This window comes from Doryrhamphus excisus, linkage group LG16 (genome assembly GCF_037039965.1).
Source record: "Doryrhamphus excisus strain RoL-2023G ecotype Guam linkage group LG16, RoL_Dexc_Guam_v1.1, whole genome shotgun sequence".
Lineage (NCBI taxonomy): Eukaryota > Metazoa > Chordata > Actinopteri > Syngnathiformes > Syngnathidae > Doryrhamphus > Doryrhamphus excisus.
The window spans coordinates 18,949,963-18,963,614 of record NC_136372.1 but is presented as its reverse complement, the minus strand read 5'-3'; the positions used below and the strand labels follow the sequence as shown (position 1 = coordinate 18,963,614).

The following is a 13,652-nucleotide window of genomic DNA, read 5'->3' as shown; positions in this document are numbered from 1 at the left end:
GTTGGTGAAAATGAGCAGATGTCCACCACCTGAGGAAACCAGAAATAAGTGATATATATATATATAGTATATATATATATATATATATAAATAATGTTGTACCAGAGTGGAAATGTCCCATGAATTCAGGCTGCACCTAGTGGTCAGATGTTGTCACATCAATAAATGAGGCCATTTATTATTATTATTATTATGAGATGCCTTTATTGTACTTTTTGGAATCCAGTGACACCGACACGAGAAAATGGTCCCATCCCTCCCTCCCGTTTCCAAACAACCTGAGAGAGAGGGGCTGCGGGCGGGCCGTACCATGATCCCGCTTGTAGTCTTAAATTACACACCAGATAATAACAAAGACACAAAGTGGATTTCATGAAAAGGCAGTGACTCCTGGTTCACTTGTCAGAAGGAAAAGACAAACTAATAGAACTTAAAAAGACGGCTGTCTATACGGCCCTTCGTCAGTCTAGGATAGAGTTCATCTTCCGCATGAGGAGAAAACCATAACTAATTCATCTTAAGAAAACGTTTAAATATGGAAGTGGATCATACCATACCTTGGTTTTTTTTGTCCTTTTTCAATTAGCCATATCATGAGAATACAATAGCCTCGCTAAAACTCCAGTCCTTCCAGGGACCGTGTCCCCCTGCATCCAAGTCAAGTAGCCCGGGGGCCTTGGTCCAATCAGGACATCTTCTGCTTCCTGTTCAGTCCTCTTCACTGCCGCTGGCCGAATGATCCTGAAAAAAGGCAAGAATTTCAGAAAAACACTTTGGAGACAAATACATGTCATTATTCTGTGCACGGTGCACGTCCGTGGCGGTTCCCGTGCCATACGCTGTACATTGTGTGGCGGTTCCCGTGCCATACGCTGTACATTGTGTGGCGGTTCCCGTGCCATACGCTGTACATTGTGTGGCGGTTCCCGTGCCATACCCTTCTGTGCACGATGCTCGGCCACAAAGATGTGGTTGGATGCAAAAACCACAAAAGAATTTGGAGTCTTTCACCTCTTCCGGATCGTCCTCGCTGTCGTCGTCGCTCACCACGGGTTTAGCGCGGACGCCGCGGCCCCTCCGCCGCTGTCCTTTGCCCCCACGCTCCCCTTTCTCTTTGCGGCTCAGTTTAATCTTCACCTTCACAGAGCGGGCTGAGAGAAAACACAGCTTAGCATCCACAATCCAAACACGGTGCTGTCGCTACGACTCACATTCAGACTCTGAGCCTTCATCGAGCTCTTCCTCCTCCTCTTCGCTGTCTTCTCCTTCACTGTCCTCTTCCTTCTCGATCTTCTGTCTCACGCTGGTGAAAACAGACTGAAGCACAATGGAGTCTTCGTAGATCTGATGGTTGACAGTGCAAAGCCAAAAGGTTAGCCGGCAGCTCAAGGTGTCAAAGCAGAGCTGAAAGCAGGCGGAGGTCGGCGCTAACCAGAGAACCCTCGAGGTTGAAGGTCTGAGCGTTCTGACACAGCAGCATCACGTCCTTCTCCAGGTCATTCAGGCTACGGTACTTATGGCTACGAATCCTCTCCTGATTGACGGGACGGAACGTTACAAACAGTCAGGTGGGAACCATTTCTTCCGAATCCCACCTTGATCTTCCTGAAGTCCACTGGTTTGCGGATGAGCTCGTAGTACTCGGGCAGTTCTTTTCGGGAAGGCAGCTGGATGAAGACCTCGCTCAGCTGTCGTCCGTTGCTGCGGAGACGACAAGGATGCAGGTGTGTCAGTGAGCATCCCGTTCAGCATGGAGGTTGAGGGTGAGGCGCTCACCCGTCCTTGTACTTGATGACGGCATCAACGATCTTCTTCATCTTCTTGGTCAGGGACGGAGGGTTAGGAGAGAGCTTCTCCGCGGGCGGACGACCACGTTTCTTTGCTTTCTTCACCTCCTCGTCCTTGTCACGACCTCGCCCGCTGCTGGAGCTCGGCGTTGCGGGGCCGCCGTCGTGGTCACGGTCTCGCTTGCGCTTTCGGGTTGTCTTTTTGTGTCGCACCTCCTCTTCAATATCTTCCAGATTGCCCTCTTCTATGGCCTGTTGAAAAGAAAGCACTCGTGAAGGAAAAGCACCTCATTTGAATGCTCGTCCATCGGGCAGCGTCGCACCTTCAACCACTGTTTCTCCGTGAGCGAGTCGCTGTAGTCCACCTCCTTGCGCTGACGAGATCCTCGGCCGAACATCTTCTCCTCCTCCTCTTCACAGGTCAGCCTCTCAACCTCAGCGTCGTCTTTCAAAATCCAGCTGGGCATGTCGTCCTCCTCCATCAGGCGAGGTTTCCTCTTGGGGTTGCGGGCCTCCTCGCGGCGCCGGTCGAGATCCATGCGCTGACAAACACATGGGAGGGTAAGTGGACCCCCCCGTGACTGCTAAGCGACAGTTGGAGGATACCAACCATGAACTGTTCAAACTCCTCTTCACTTCTGGCAATCATCTGGTTGACAGTCTCGTCATCAGGCACCTCATCTTCCTCCTACAGATGGAGATCAGACAGGGCGGGTGAGGAGGAATAGGAATAAGAATAGGAGGAACATTGTGGTACCTCCCTCAAGCAGGAAAGAACTTACGCCAAGTTGGAATAACTTGCATTGACAATTCCATGTATGGAAAAAGCCTTGCTTATCGTTATTGCTAAATGTAAACATCACCTAAGCCAAGCCAAGACAAAGCAGGGACAGCAGAGAGGAGAAAAGCGTAGTATATACTATATATTATATACTATATATTGACCGGCAAAGAAGTACAAAATAGAAAAGGACAAAAAGGACAAGTCTGGATTGATGAAATCCTGAGAAAGGAGGAAAAGAGAGAGAGAGGGGGCGAAGGGGAAAAATAGAGAATGAAGAGGTGGGGCGGCGCACAGGCGGATGTGGGTGGGTGGGCGATGTGGGAACACGTTCAGATCACACCCACCCACGCCCCCCTAGTGCGGCAGCCTCCTCGAGCCCCGACCTCGTCCTGCTCCTCGTGCTCCAGAATGGCCTGCAAGAAGGCCCGACGCTCATAGCCTGACGACTTCTGGTCAAACATGCCCGCCTGGATGACCTTCTGGTCCACGTTCAGTTTGTACTTGGCTGCTGCCAGGATCTTCTCCTCCACGCTGTTGACGGTGCATAGGCGGAGGACGCGCACCTCGTTTTGCTGGCCGATACGATGGGCCCTGTCTTGAGCTTGCAAGTCCTGTCAAATGGACGGAAAATGAAGCTTCTTAGTGACGGGCGACACACGGAGCGGTCACACTTCAACATCACGGGTATAGTACTTGGTGAGGGTTCCAGTCGCTGTCAAAGATGATGACCGTATCAGCAGACTGCAGGTTGAGACCCAAGCCTCCTGCTCGGGTGCTGAGCAGAAACACAAAGTACTCGGAAGCTGGGTCATTGAAGGTCTTTAGCAGCATCCCACGATCCTCAGCCTTTGTGGTTCCTGTGAAAGGGGGATAAACGCTTGTTTTATCTTTATGTACAAATTTGATTTCATATGCTTGGGTTTTTTTTATATATAATAGGACCGGAAACAATGTTCTACAAGCCGACCAATCACAGCCTTAACAATATCGCCGCTGCTGCAGGACCTTTGTGGAAATGTACATCCTGCAGTTTTGGACATCTTCCACAGTAATTCTAACAGTGGGGAGTTACCTACTTTCAACTAAATAACTAAACTTGAGTCCTGCTGTCAGTCTTCTGCTTGATTTTGCTCTTCCACTTGAACTTTAGCAATACATGGCAGCGCACAAGTGAGCTACAGTATTTTGTTGAAGAGTGCCTCACCGTCCAGACGTAGGTATTTGAAGTTGCGGTAGGCAAAGTAGTCTTCCATGATGGTCATCAGTGAGGTCATCTGACAGAAGAGCAGCACTTTGTGGTTGGTTGCCCTCAGCTTGGGCAGGATACGATCCAGCAGCTCAAACTTCCCAGAGGATCGGAAGAGATCAGGACTGGACAAGCAGAAGAAGATTTATTTACTATGTATCGTTATTGGAATGAAGGCGCTATAGTATACAAGACCGCTGTAGCTATGAATCCAGCAGTGGGCACTGTCTCAAGTCAATTCACAACATTTTGCAGCAGGAAGATGCTTTGACAAGAGGTCATGTATACACTTGTATACCAGTAATTGTTCATGTGTACAACTGAATTTGAATATGTTTAATGACTGTGAGAAGCATATGAAAGGGTTTAGAGGTGATTTGCATATTTCAAGACTTTCGCCATTCGCAGGGAGGCTTCCTGTGTAACTCCCTTGAACAACATGGCTTTACTGTGCTCGTACTTGCACAAGCCCACAACCACATGCAGTACAGTGTTCAAAGTTGACATACCCACTCACTATTCCTCCAGAATAACCCAGATGCTCAGAGAAGGACTCCTGTAAAAGCACACAAGGACATCGTGTATCCTTTATCTGCATAACGATCTGCATCATGTAGCCATTCACGAGATTCACTCGTCAACAAAAACGTCTTTGGACCTCAATGTGCTGGAACATGTAGGGATGGTTGCAAATCTTTCTCAGCTGCATGATTGTGTTCATCAGAGTCTTGGTGCCACCTTTACCCTGGAGGACAACGTTGGGATATACACGTTAGGCGGGCGATTAGGTCAATTAGGTTTAAATGCTTCGCTATCCTACCTTCTTGTCTTTCTCTGAGCCATCGGTGAGCAGGACCCCCTTAGCCTGCATGTGTCTGTACAGCACTCTCTGAAGGGCCGACATGTCACATTTGATGACATACTCCACCTAGGCGACGACACAAAAAGCTTCAAGGAGGGAATTTGCGTTGGTGCATGAGGAGGTTTGCTAGTGTTAAAGTTCCAATTCATCTGCGTAATAAGGGACATTAAGAATAATTGTTTACTTGACGTGCTATAAACACAGTAGTCAAACCTTCTCTGGCAGTTGGGCCTCAACTTCTTTTTTGAGTCGGCGTAGCAAGAAGGGCCGTAGCACCTTGTGCAAACGTCGAATAATGAGGATAGTTTCTTCTTCATTCAGGTCAACCTTTAGGGAGAGGTGATTGGGTTAGGGTTAGAGAAGGAAGGACAACATGGTGCGCTTAATCTACAGTATTAGCAAGGTTCCTTGGCACAATGTTGCAGGGGCATGGGTAGGTTTGAGCAACTCCTACCAGCAGAAGCTCACCTTCTCTCCAGTCATAGCAAAAGGGGCGTTGAACCACTGTTCAAAGGTGCTGCAGCTCTTGAAAATAGTGGGCAAGAGGAAGTTGAGCAGGGCCCAGAGCTCAGGGAGCTTGTTCTGCAGAGGCGTGCCCGTGAGCAGCAGCCGCCGTGGGGCCAGGTAGTGTGTGTTCAAGACCTGGGTCAGCTTACAGTGGTGGTTCTTCATACGATGGCCCTCATCCACAATCATATACTTCCAACGGAGCTTTTGGAGAAGATTATGGAAATGTAAGTGACGTGGACAAAGTAGAAGTTGGTGGATTTGTCTTGAGGATGCACACGTACCTTTGCTAGCACCTGCTTGTCTTTGATAATGTACTCGTATGTGGTGAGCAGCACATTGAATTTGCCACTGCGCAGGATGGGAACAAATGCACGTCGGGCAGCTGGAGACCCCTGAAAGATGATCAAAATGACTCTTCAAGATCTCGTTTGCTAATGTGCTCATTTGAGCTTGCTCATCAGTAAATAAACTGACCTTGTAAGAGACCTTCACCACAGATGGCGCCCACTTATCAAACTCGTACACCCAGTTAGACAGAGTTCTGAGAAGACAGAAGATTGTATAGAAATGATTGTGCAGGCTCAACAACACCAACATACCGTATATCCCAGCAATGATCAATACTAGGAGCAGGAGGGGGATTCGTGGACTCACGAGAGGGGTACAATGATCAGGAAGGGCCCGTTGATTCGCTTGTACTCCATGAGGTAGGTGATAAGAGCGATGGTCTGGATAGTTTTTCCCAGGCCCATTTCATCAGCCAGGATGCCATTTAAGTTGTTGTTGTAAAGCGACACCAGCCACTCTAGCCCTTTGATCTAACACAAAGGCCATGTTAGGATGCTGCCATTCAGCCTATTCTATCCCATCAGCCTTCAATGTGCACCTGGTATTGCTTGAGCTGTCCGTTGACCAACAATGACGACTGTCTCTCCACTTTCTCTGTCACAGCGTGAGCCACAGCGTAGTAGGACTGCAGGCCTCGGTTGAAAGCTGCATTACCGTACTCATCATCCACATCCTGCTTGGCATGCCTGGGGGGGGGGGGACACAACAAACAAAAGAAAACCTAAAATGACCTTAATCTGACATTAATCTTTGAATGAGTTACACCACAAACTAAAAGCTCTAGAGCTCCTAAAGTATTTAGTTATACTATTGCTATTTTCTTATATATTATATGTTGAATATTTATTTATGCACATTGTATATCAGGGGTGCACAAACGTGTTCAGTCAACATCCTATGTAGCATTGATTATACACACAGCCCATGCATTATGTCCAGTTAGCAACTGCTAGCAAACATTGCAGCTATACAAGAAATGGAAAGGACCACGCAAAAGAGTCAAAGCAACATATTAAAAAAGGTTCCCAATAAATCATCGACGGCAGCGCAGAAAACACATTTCTATAGTGGAGTTCCAGACTCAAACAACATAACTCGCCGTTAACAGACAGTTAGTTTATCCATAATCGGAATAATAAAGACGAAAGTTGCATTTCCGTGTGTTGCTGAAGACGTCTGGTCACCTCTTGGATTGACGACTGATGTCACGTGACGTCTACAAAGTGACGTTTATGATGTGGGTGACACATGCAATCGACCCACGTGACCTTTAACAGTTAGCTAAGACAGACAATATGACGCTGAGAGTAAAACGATATTTCCAAGGGAAATGAGAAGAGTTTCTTACTCGATAATGTGCTGGACGTCCACTTCAGATACATCTTCACTGTCCGGGTCAGGGATCTTCTTTTTCTCTTCTGACTGAGAAGAAGCATGTGGTTGCTCCTCCTCCTCCTGGTGGAGGATGAGAAGATGAGAAAAGATGAGGCAGAACAATCCAAGAAACCCTCTACTCCAGTGAAGAAGAACAAGTTGTGCAATGCACCTCCTCTTCCTCCTCCTCTTCCGAGCCACTGTCTTCACTGTCTGAGCGTGGCGCTACCTCATACCTGCAAAACACCAAGATGCCCAAAGACAGTAGACCTCATGAGATTCCTCCGAGGCTCTGAGATATGAAATAGACATGTGCAGACATTCCACTGACCCTGGGTTCATTTCCAGCCAGGCTTCCAGTTGACCCGCTTTCGGTGCATCAACTCCAGTCAGGATCTTTCCGCTATCCACGTGAATGACCTTCACCGGGAGGTCACTCATTTGACTGGTCTCATCCAAAGGCTGGCAAACAAGCATTTAGGGGAAAGGGTCATTTATGTTACAGCTTTATAAACGTAAGTACAGTAAATATAGGAGTTATCATATCCCCCCTGAATGCAACTTCAATGACAAAGTCCCGTGTTCATCGAGTCACCTCTCCGTCAGGTCCAAGAGAAGCTGCACCACCCTCCGCAGTCTCTGGCTTCTGAAAACAACGACAGGCAAGACAGTGTTGAACAAAACTGAAACTGGAAACACTGTAGACGTCAAGTAAAGCCGAGTACACATTCACCTTCTTTTTCTTCTTCTTCTTCTTCTCTTTGAGAGCTTGCACGGCTTTATGGGCTCGCACCAGCTCTGTGAGGTTGGCCACATATTCATCTGTCTGTTGCAAGAGGTAGGCCAGACGCTTGTCTTTTTTCTGGTCAATAAGTTTACGATAGCCCTCCTCATCTTCGGCCTGCAAGAGCAAACACCATTACATTGTTGCTCGGTACGATTCTTTCAAAGTAGGTTTACGCATGTTAGACTGATCAACTATTGGAGGTGCGACGCCTCACCATCAGCCTCCGCATTCTCTCCTTTTCAATGCGCTCGTTCTCTTTCTTCTGCTCGCGCTCGGTGTTGGCGTGGTATGTGGCCACCGCTTTGGTGGCTTTCTGAATCTTTGCTGTGATGGAGCGATGGTATTCCTTGAAATCCTTGGCATGCTGCAGGATGCTGTTGAGGTATTCCTATCAACAGTACCAGAAGCTCAGCTTTAGCGTTTTATCTTGTCTCATTACACTTCTTGTGTGTTCATCTTTCAAATTAGCTTTGAATGCTAAAAAGCTGAAATATTTGAAGACAAACACTAAATATTTGGAGGTTTCTAGTTCAGGTGGTTCAAGTAGGCAAATCCTAGGTACACTTTAAGGAATAACCATGTCGGCGCTATTTGATCCATTTCATGCTACCTACCTGATGTTTCTGTCGTCGTTTACGTTCTTGTTCTATCTTCTGCTGTTTCTCAAGCTTCTCTGTTATACGTGCTTCACGTAGAGACTGACGTTTGCTGCGCTTGTAGGCCTTGGCATTAAGAGCGGTCTCTAGAGCAGTGTCTCGACGCATGCAGACCACCACCTCCTGGCGTAGCTGAACAAAGACCAAATGTCAGAAATAACGATACATATGTAGAGATTGACTTGGTATTCAATGCGCTGGCATGCAAACCTGTCTCTGGAAGTTCAGAAGCCTCAAGGCCTTGAGCTCAATGTTGGCCTTAGTTCGCAGGTCACCTGCGAGGGAGCCAGGCAGGTTCTCCAGCTCCTGAATACGGTGAGCAATACGGGCTTGTAGCCTGAAAAAGTGTGCTTTAGAATATGTAGTATTTGCAACAATACTTTTATACAACTCCAGAGTAGAGATGTCATTCAACTCTCTCACCGGTACTCTCTCTCCTGAAGGATCTCCACTGGGTCCAGTCCTCTGGGCTTTTGGATAGGGGTTATGCGGTTCTGTTTCTGGTGGAGCATCATGGTTGGGGGCTGTGCGGGCTGGCCTGGAGACTGTGTCTGAGGGGGCATTACCGGGGAGGCAGCGGGTGGCACAGAGGGGGGAGCAGGAGAGGGTCTACCCGTGGGTTGAGGTGGGATCAGCTTCTGAGGAGGATTGGAAGGTGCAGCAGCGTTCACCATTGGTCCTGAAAGGGAAAGCAGAGATTTGAAGTACTACAACGTTAAAACAAGGACATTTTCAACTTTGGGATAACGTGTCGCTCCTTCAGCTGAATACATCGTCAATAATGTTTAATGTGATAAAAAAAGAGACAAAAATAGTAGTAAAGTTTCAAATGTAGTCACATTTCATGTCACTGTAACTATTGATTTGACAATCCTAATAAATAATATGAAATAGACACACTAACGGTTTGGGAATCAAATAGAACAGAACATGGTAGGATAATGGCCAAGTACTGTAAACTCTACGCTCCTCGGATGCCTGCCCGATGTTATTAATTGTCATGTTATTGTCATCCATACTATACAGTAGTGATGTCGGTACAAACTGCCAAACTATACCTTCAGGCCATGATTTTGGGGGTCCATTGGTTGGCTGGCCTTGCATACCTGGGGGAACTCCAGCTGGTCCGGGAGGTGGCATATTGGCACCAACCATGCCTGAAAGAACAATGGCTTACATTTAGTAAAACAATAGAATAAATGAAAAATTAGGGGGGGGGGGGGGGGCATCTGTGCAAAACAACACATTTCAATATCTTGTATGATGCGATTTGTCATGACTTTAATGTTGACATAGAGAGTCCATAGTGTATTGGGGAAAAGGCATTTTAGCGGGGTGTGAAACACTAAGACTGGGCAGGCTCTGGTAAAGTACAACATACGGTACTCCATCCTTTCATGCATTGGGCATACAGAGCCACAAGATGAAAAGTGTGTGGCATGGATCCTTTGCTCACCATGAGGTCTGCTGTAGTTGGCTTGGCCTGGTCCTGGTCCCGCCCCCGGTCCGCCTGCAGGACCTGCAGAAGGGGGCATGTTGGGCATAGGTTGTTGCTGCATACCCGGCATGGGCCTCTTCCCTTGCACAGCCATTTGCAGGTGCTCCGGTAAGGGTTGACTCCGTGCCAGCATCTTGTAGGCCATAATCTGAGCCCTGAGTTGGTGCAACTGATTCTGGTTGAAAGGGGTGGGTCCAGCCGTACCACCAGGTCCACCTCCAGCACCACCTGGTCCACCAGGACCTGGAGGACCCCCGCGGTTAGGCTGTCCCATTCCCTGATTGGGGTCCCCACTGCCCTCCATTGGGCCAGCACTTGGGCCTGACGGACCTCCAGGCATCATGGGGCCAGACGGAGGACCATTAGCTGGGACAGGGCTTGGCGCGTGCTCAGATCCTGCAAGTGGAGAAGGGTAACCTGGGAGGACACAAGACAAATAGGTACCGGATTCGATTAGATTAGATTCAACTTTATTGTTATTGCTCATGTCACTTGTACAGGGCAACAAAATGCAGTTAGCATCCAACCAGAAGTGCAATTTTTATAATTCATTTATATATTCATTTTCAGTGTGTTTTTTGAAGAGGTATATCAACATGCAGCTCGCCACAAATTATTTGGACCACCACATCATAACTCAAACGGACCTGCTCTGCCAGACAACAATCAGTGTCGCCAACTTAGTTGATAAGTATTCAGACCCCTCTAGACTAGCCACGTCGTACTGGACACCTTTGAAAACCAAGCTAAAAAGCATGTACTCTTCTTCTCAATGAGCAATGTCCCCTCCCCCACATCCAAATGACCTCACTGGCAGCTGTGTTGGGCGACTGTCTTTTTTGGTCTAAGGAACTGTACCTAGGCACGCACATTGTCCTTACCTCAGCTGTCTTCTCACGCTGCCACATTAATAACACAAGAAAAACTGTCTCGATGTGTGCGCTAGCTCGCCGACCTCAGTCCCCTTTACCTGTTCCATCCTGAACGACTGGCTTTGTGTCCCGTGTGCACGGCTGTGTCTAGCAAACACTTGAAAGTGCTGGATGATTGTCATCATTATTGTAATAGCCACAGGAAATGATGTGGTTATGCAGTTGTAGTCGCGGCTTTGTGAAAGTCATTTGAAAACTTGCAAACAATATCTGCCCAATAGCCCTCTTTAAAATTGCAATTATTCTTCTTAGTTTTTCTAGTCAGCTTACAAAATGTTTTGAATTTCCGGCATATTAAATCGCTTTGAGGAGTGGGAAAAAGAATCGGTTTCAAGCTACTAAACACAAGCCACTGTCATCTCAAAGGAAACGATAATGCTGAAGTTTTCCGCACAGGAAGTCAGCATATTAGGAGTCTTCATCGCAGTGTGGGGCAGTACGTGGCTGCGGAAACCAGAGACACGTTGTGTGTTTCCAAGGGCGGAATGGCATCATTGTGGTGAAGTATTACCTTGGGAATGTTGGTCCATGGGGCTGGGAGGGGGTCCCATACCACTGTGGCCTCCCGGTCTCATACCCATGCCTTTCATTTGGTTGTAGCGAGGGTCGTCTGGCATTCCCTTCTCATGCATGGCATCCATGGGCTGAATGACAGGTAGACAGTTACCATGGCAGAAATACATGTCAAGCATTTTAAGGCCACCATATTTATTATAGAATGGACTGTGTTGCCGTTTATGTGTTATTTGAAAACAATATTATGGTCCATGTCTATTGTTTCCGTACATATTTGTTGCGGGCCGTCACAAATACATTAGACCACCACAGAAAAATTCTGAGCTACTTTTATTTTTAAAGCCCTTGCTCATGAGCACACTATAATGGGACCATCTGTGTAGCTTAGTACAACTCTGTTCAGTACATGGCATCGTGACCCCTTGACACACTTTGGAATCCTCCTGCTCTCGTGTGCATTTTGGCCAATCTGACACAGGCAATGTACATGTTGTACATTATCTTTAAAATCACTGCATGCTTACATGTAGCCCAGGAAACATGACCTTTTTTTTTTATAAATCGCTCCTATTTGTAACCAACACCCCTAAGTCACTAACTCCATGTTCTGTTGTTAAATATGTTTTTACGACATCACACATTCCATAATGAGTAGATTGCGGTTTCTACTCAACATTACATAAGAACGAGAAATACAAAATGACTTAGGTACTTTGTGCATCTGGTGCATGTTGTCCTGAGGATATCCTGAGGGTCCCTGTGGAGGGTGTGGGTGTCCAGATCCAGGAGGTCCCGGACTGGGCCCCATCATACTATGGGCAGAGCCAGGGGAAGGACCTGGACTGGGGCCCATCATGCCACCTGGAGATAGCCCTGGGCCTGGGGAGGGACCGGGCCGAGGTGTCCCTCCCATTGGGGGGTCAGGAGTGGACATCTCTCAGGTGAGAGTGGGACCACGTACCAGAAAAAAGCCCCCTATGAAGACAGATCACGCAAATTAAACAGCCATTGAATTCTGAGTCAATTCAGACAAAAGTGGTACATGAGGAATATACTACAGTACTAAAAATATCAAATATGAGAACCCTAAGTAATAACAGCCATAAAATGTGAAGTACTGTTAAATTATGGAACAAATCAACTTAAGTCTTTAGAATGAGTCCAATCACTTGAGGGACAAGTGACTAAACCAAAAATGACAAAATTCAAAAATGTTAAAATAATCAAGAACAGTCATTTCAGACTCCGTAAACAAGACTGACACGTTCAAAAAAAATACCCCAAAATGTGTGAACCCAAGGTATTAACATGCACAAACTGAAGAAATGTTCAATGATCAAACAAGTCACACATGGAAAGTCTAGAAGCCTTTAAAATAAAGAGTCAATTGAGGAACAGCTCAATCTGGCCGAGAGTTCAGTCCATCTAGTTGGCCATGAGAGATGGAAATCAACATTGTGACCACAGAGTACGACTAATGTTTCTATAAGAAGGCTCATGATAGTGAAGGTTGATTTTTGCCTCAATATAATTGTCATATTTAACAACACTAACGTTAGCCGGGCCTGGCCTATTTCATTGTCAACGTTACTACAGGACTAATCGTCGGTAACGCGGTATTTTACATTTAATTATGAAAAAATATATATAATACCGAGATCATAAATAGTGGTGATTTCGACAAACAGTTACTATGCGAGGTGGAAAACATTGATAACAACAGAAGTCGTTTCTTCACGGCAGCTAGCGTGCTAGCAGGTTAGCCGAACTAGCTTAGCCGGCCATGCTCTTTTAGGCCAAATTGGTACGAAAAAGAAAGACTCGGTACTTTAAAAGTTTAGCGCGTCCCCGGCCGCTCATGTTGATTGATCCAACGCGCCCCCCGTCTCCTACGAGCCTCTGCGCCGCTCACAACACATTTCCTAAAATACATTTTCATTCATTGCTCGCTGTCGCGCCACGGCCGGTAACCGTGATGTCGGTCGCTTTTGTCAACACAGCACAGCCTTCGACCACGAATACATCGTGGAGCAGCAATGCCGTACATAGACGCCGTTCGCTTCGTGTATGAGCAACGTTAAATCAGACTTACACGAGTGTTAAGCAGCGGCGTAGAAAAGCTCGCCGGTTGCAAAGTCTCTTGGTTGTCCTCCCTGCCAGAAAACAAAGACCGACCTACCCTGTCGTTTTTTTTCACTCACCCCCTCCCCTCTCTGAGAACCAAGCGACTCAACAGCGCCCCCGTGTACTACCGCCTCGCACTGCACCCGAGGGGTTGGCCTGTCTGCTACTGATGGCGTCGATCCGATCCGATATTCAAGGACTGTGCTGCCGATACAGACACATTGTGCC

The 13,652-nt window shown here is 47.1% G+C and overlaps 1 protein-coding gene across 2 annotated transcripts; it reads right to left on the bottom strand.

Moving 5' to 3' along the window:
- Positions 1 to 165: 165 nt before the first annotated feature.
- On the bottom strand, positions 166 to 13,516 carry smarca4a (SWI/SNF related BAF chromatin remodeling complex subunit ATPase 4a). 2 transcript variants are annotated; one of them, XM_058049989.2, is made up of 34 exons: positions 13,393 to 13,516; positions 12,013 to 12,275; positions 11,296 to 11,428; positions 9,811 to 10,269; positions 9,413 to 9,511; positions 8,778 to 9,033; positions 8,565 to 8,691; positions 8,313 to 8,486; positions 7,913 to 8,086; positions 7,645 to 7,812; positions 7,507 to 7,557; positions 7,243 to 7,373; positions 7,084 to 7,147; positions 6,886 to 6,992; positions 6,076 to 6,223; positions 5,844 to 6,007; positions 5,664 to 5,730; positions 5,471 to 5,581; positions 5,148 to 5,390; positions 4,893 to 5,006; positions 4,638 to 4,745; positions 4,476 to 4,562; positions 4,327 to 4,373; positions 3,776 to 3,942; positions 3,265 to 3,428; positions 2,916 to 3,182; positions 2,398 to 2,475; positions 2,111 to 2,329; positions 1,777 to 2,039; positions 1,596 to 1,701; positions 1,433 to 1,534; positions 1,212 to 1,344; positions 1,012 to 1,151; positions 166 to 741 (listed from the first exon to the last, which is right to left on the bottom strand). In XM_058049989.2, exons 2-34 carry the CDS (start codon positions 12,232 to 12,234, stop codon positions 709 to 711), a joined length of 4,926 nt encoding a protein of 1,641 aa, XP_057905972.2. In that variant the 5' UTR covers positions 12,235 to 12,275; positions 13,393 to 13,516; the 3' UTR covers positions 166 to 708. The 2 variants fall into 2 exon arrangements, with proteins under 2 accessions (XP_057905972.2, XP_057905973.2); XM_058049990.2 differs by having other exon boundaries at positions 2,955 to 3,182.
- Between the last annotated feature and the right edge of the window lie 136 nt (positions 13,517 to 13,652).

Bases quoted from the DNA above. Each gene is read 5' to 3' on its own strand.
- smarca4a (XM_058049989.2), bottom strand. From the start codon at position 12,234: ATGTCCACTCCTGACCCCCCAATGGGAGGGACACCTCGGCCCGGTCCC. The intron at 5,582-5,663 runs GTCAGTTTATTT...ATCATCTTTCAG, and splicing joins TGGTGAAGGTCTCTTACAAG to GGGTCTCCAGCTGCCCGACG. The intron at 5,391-5,470 runs GTACGTGTGCAT...CTTCTCCAAAAG, and splicing joins ACAAGCAGGTGCTAGCAAAG to CTCCGTTGGAAGTATATGAT.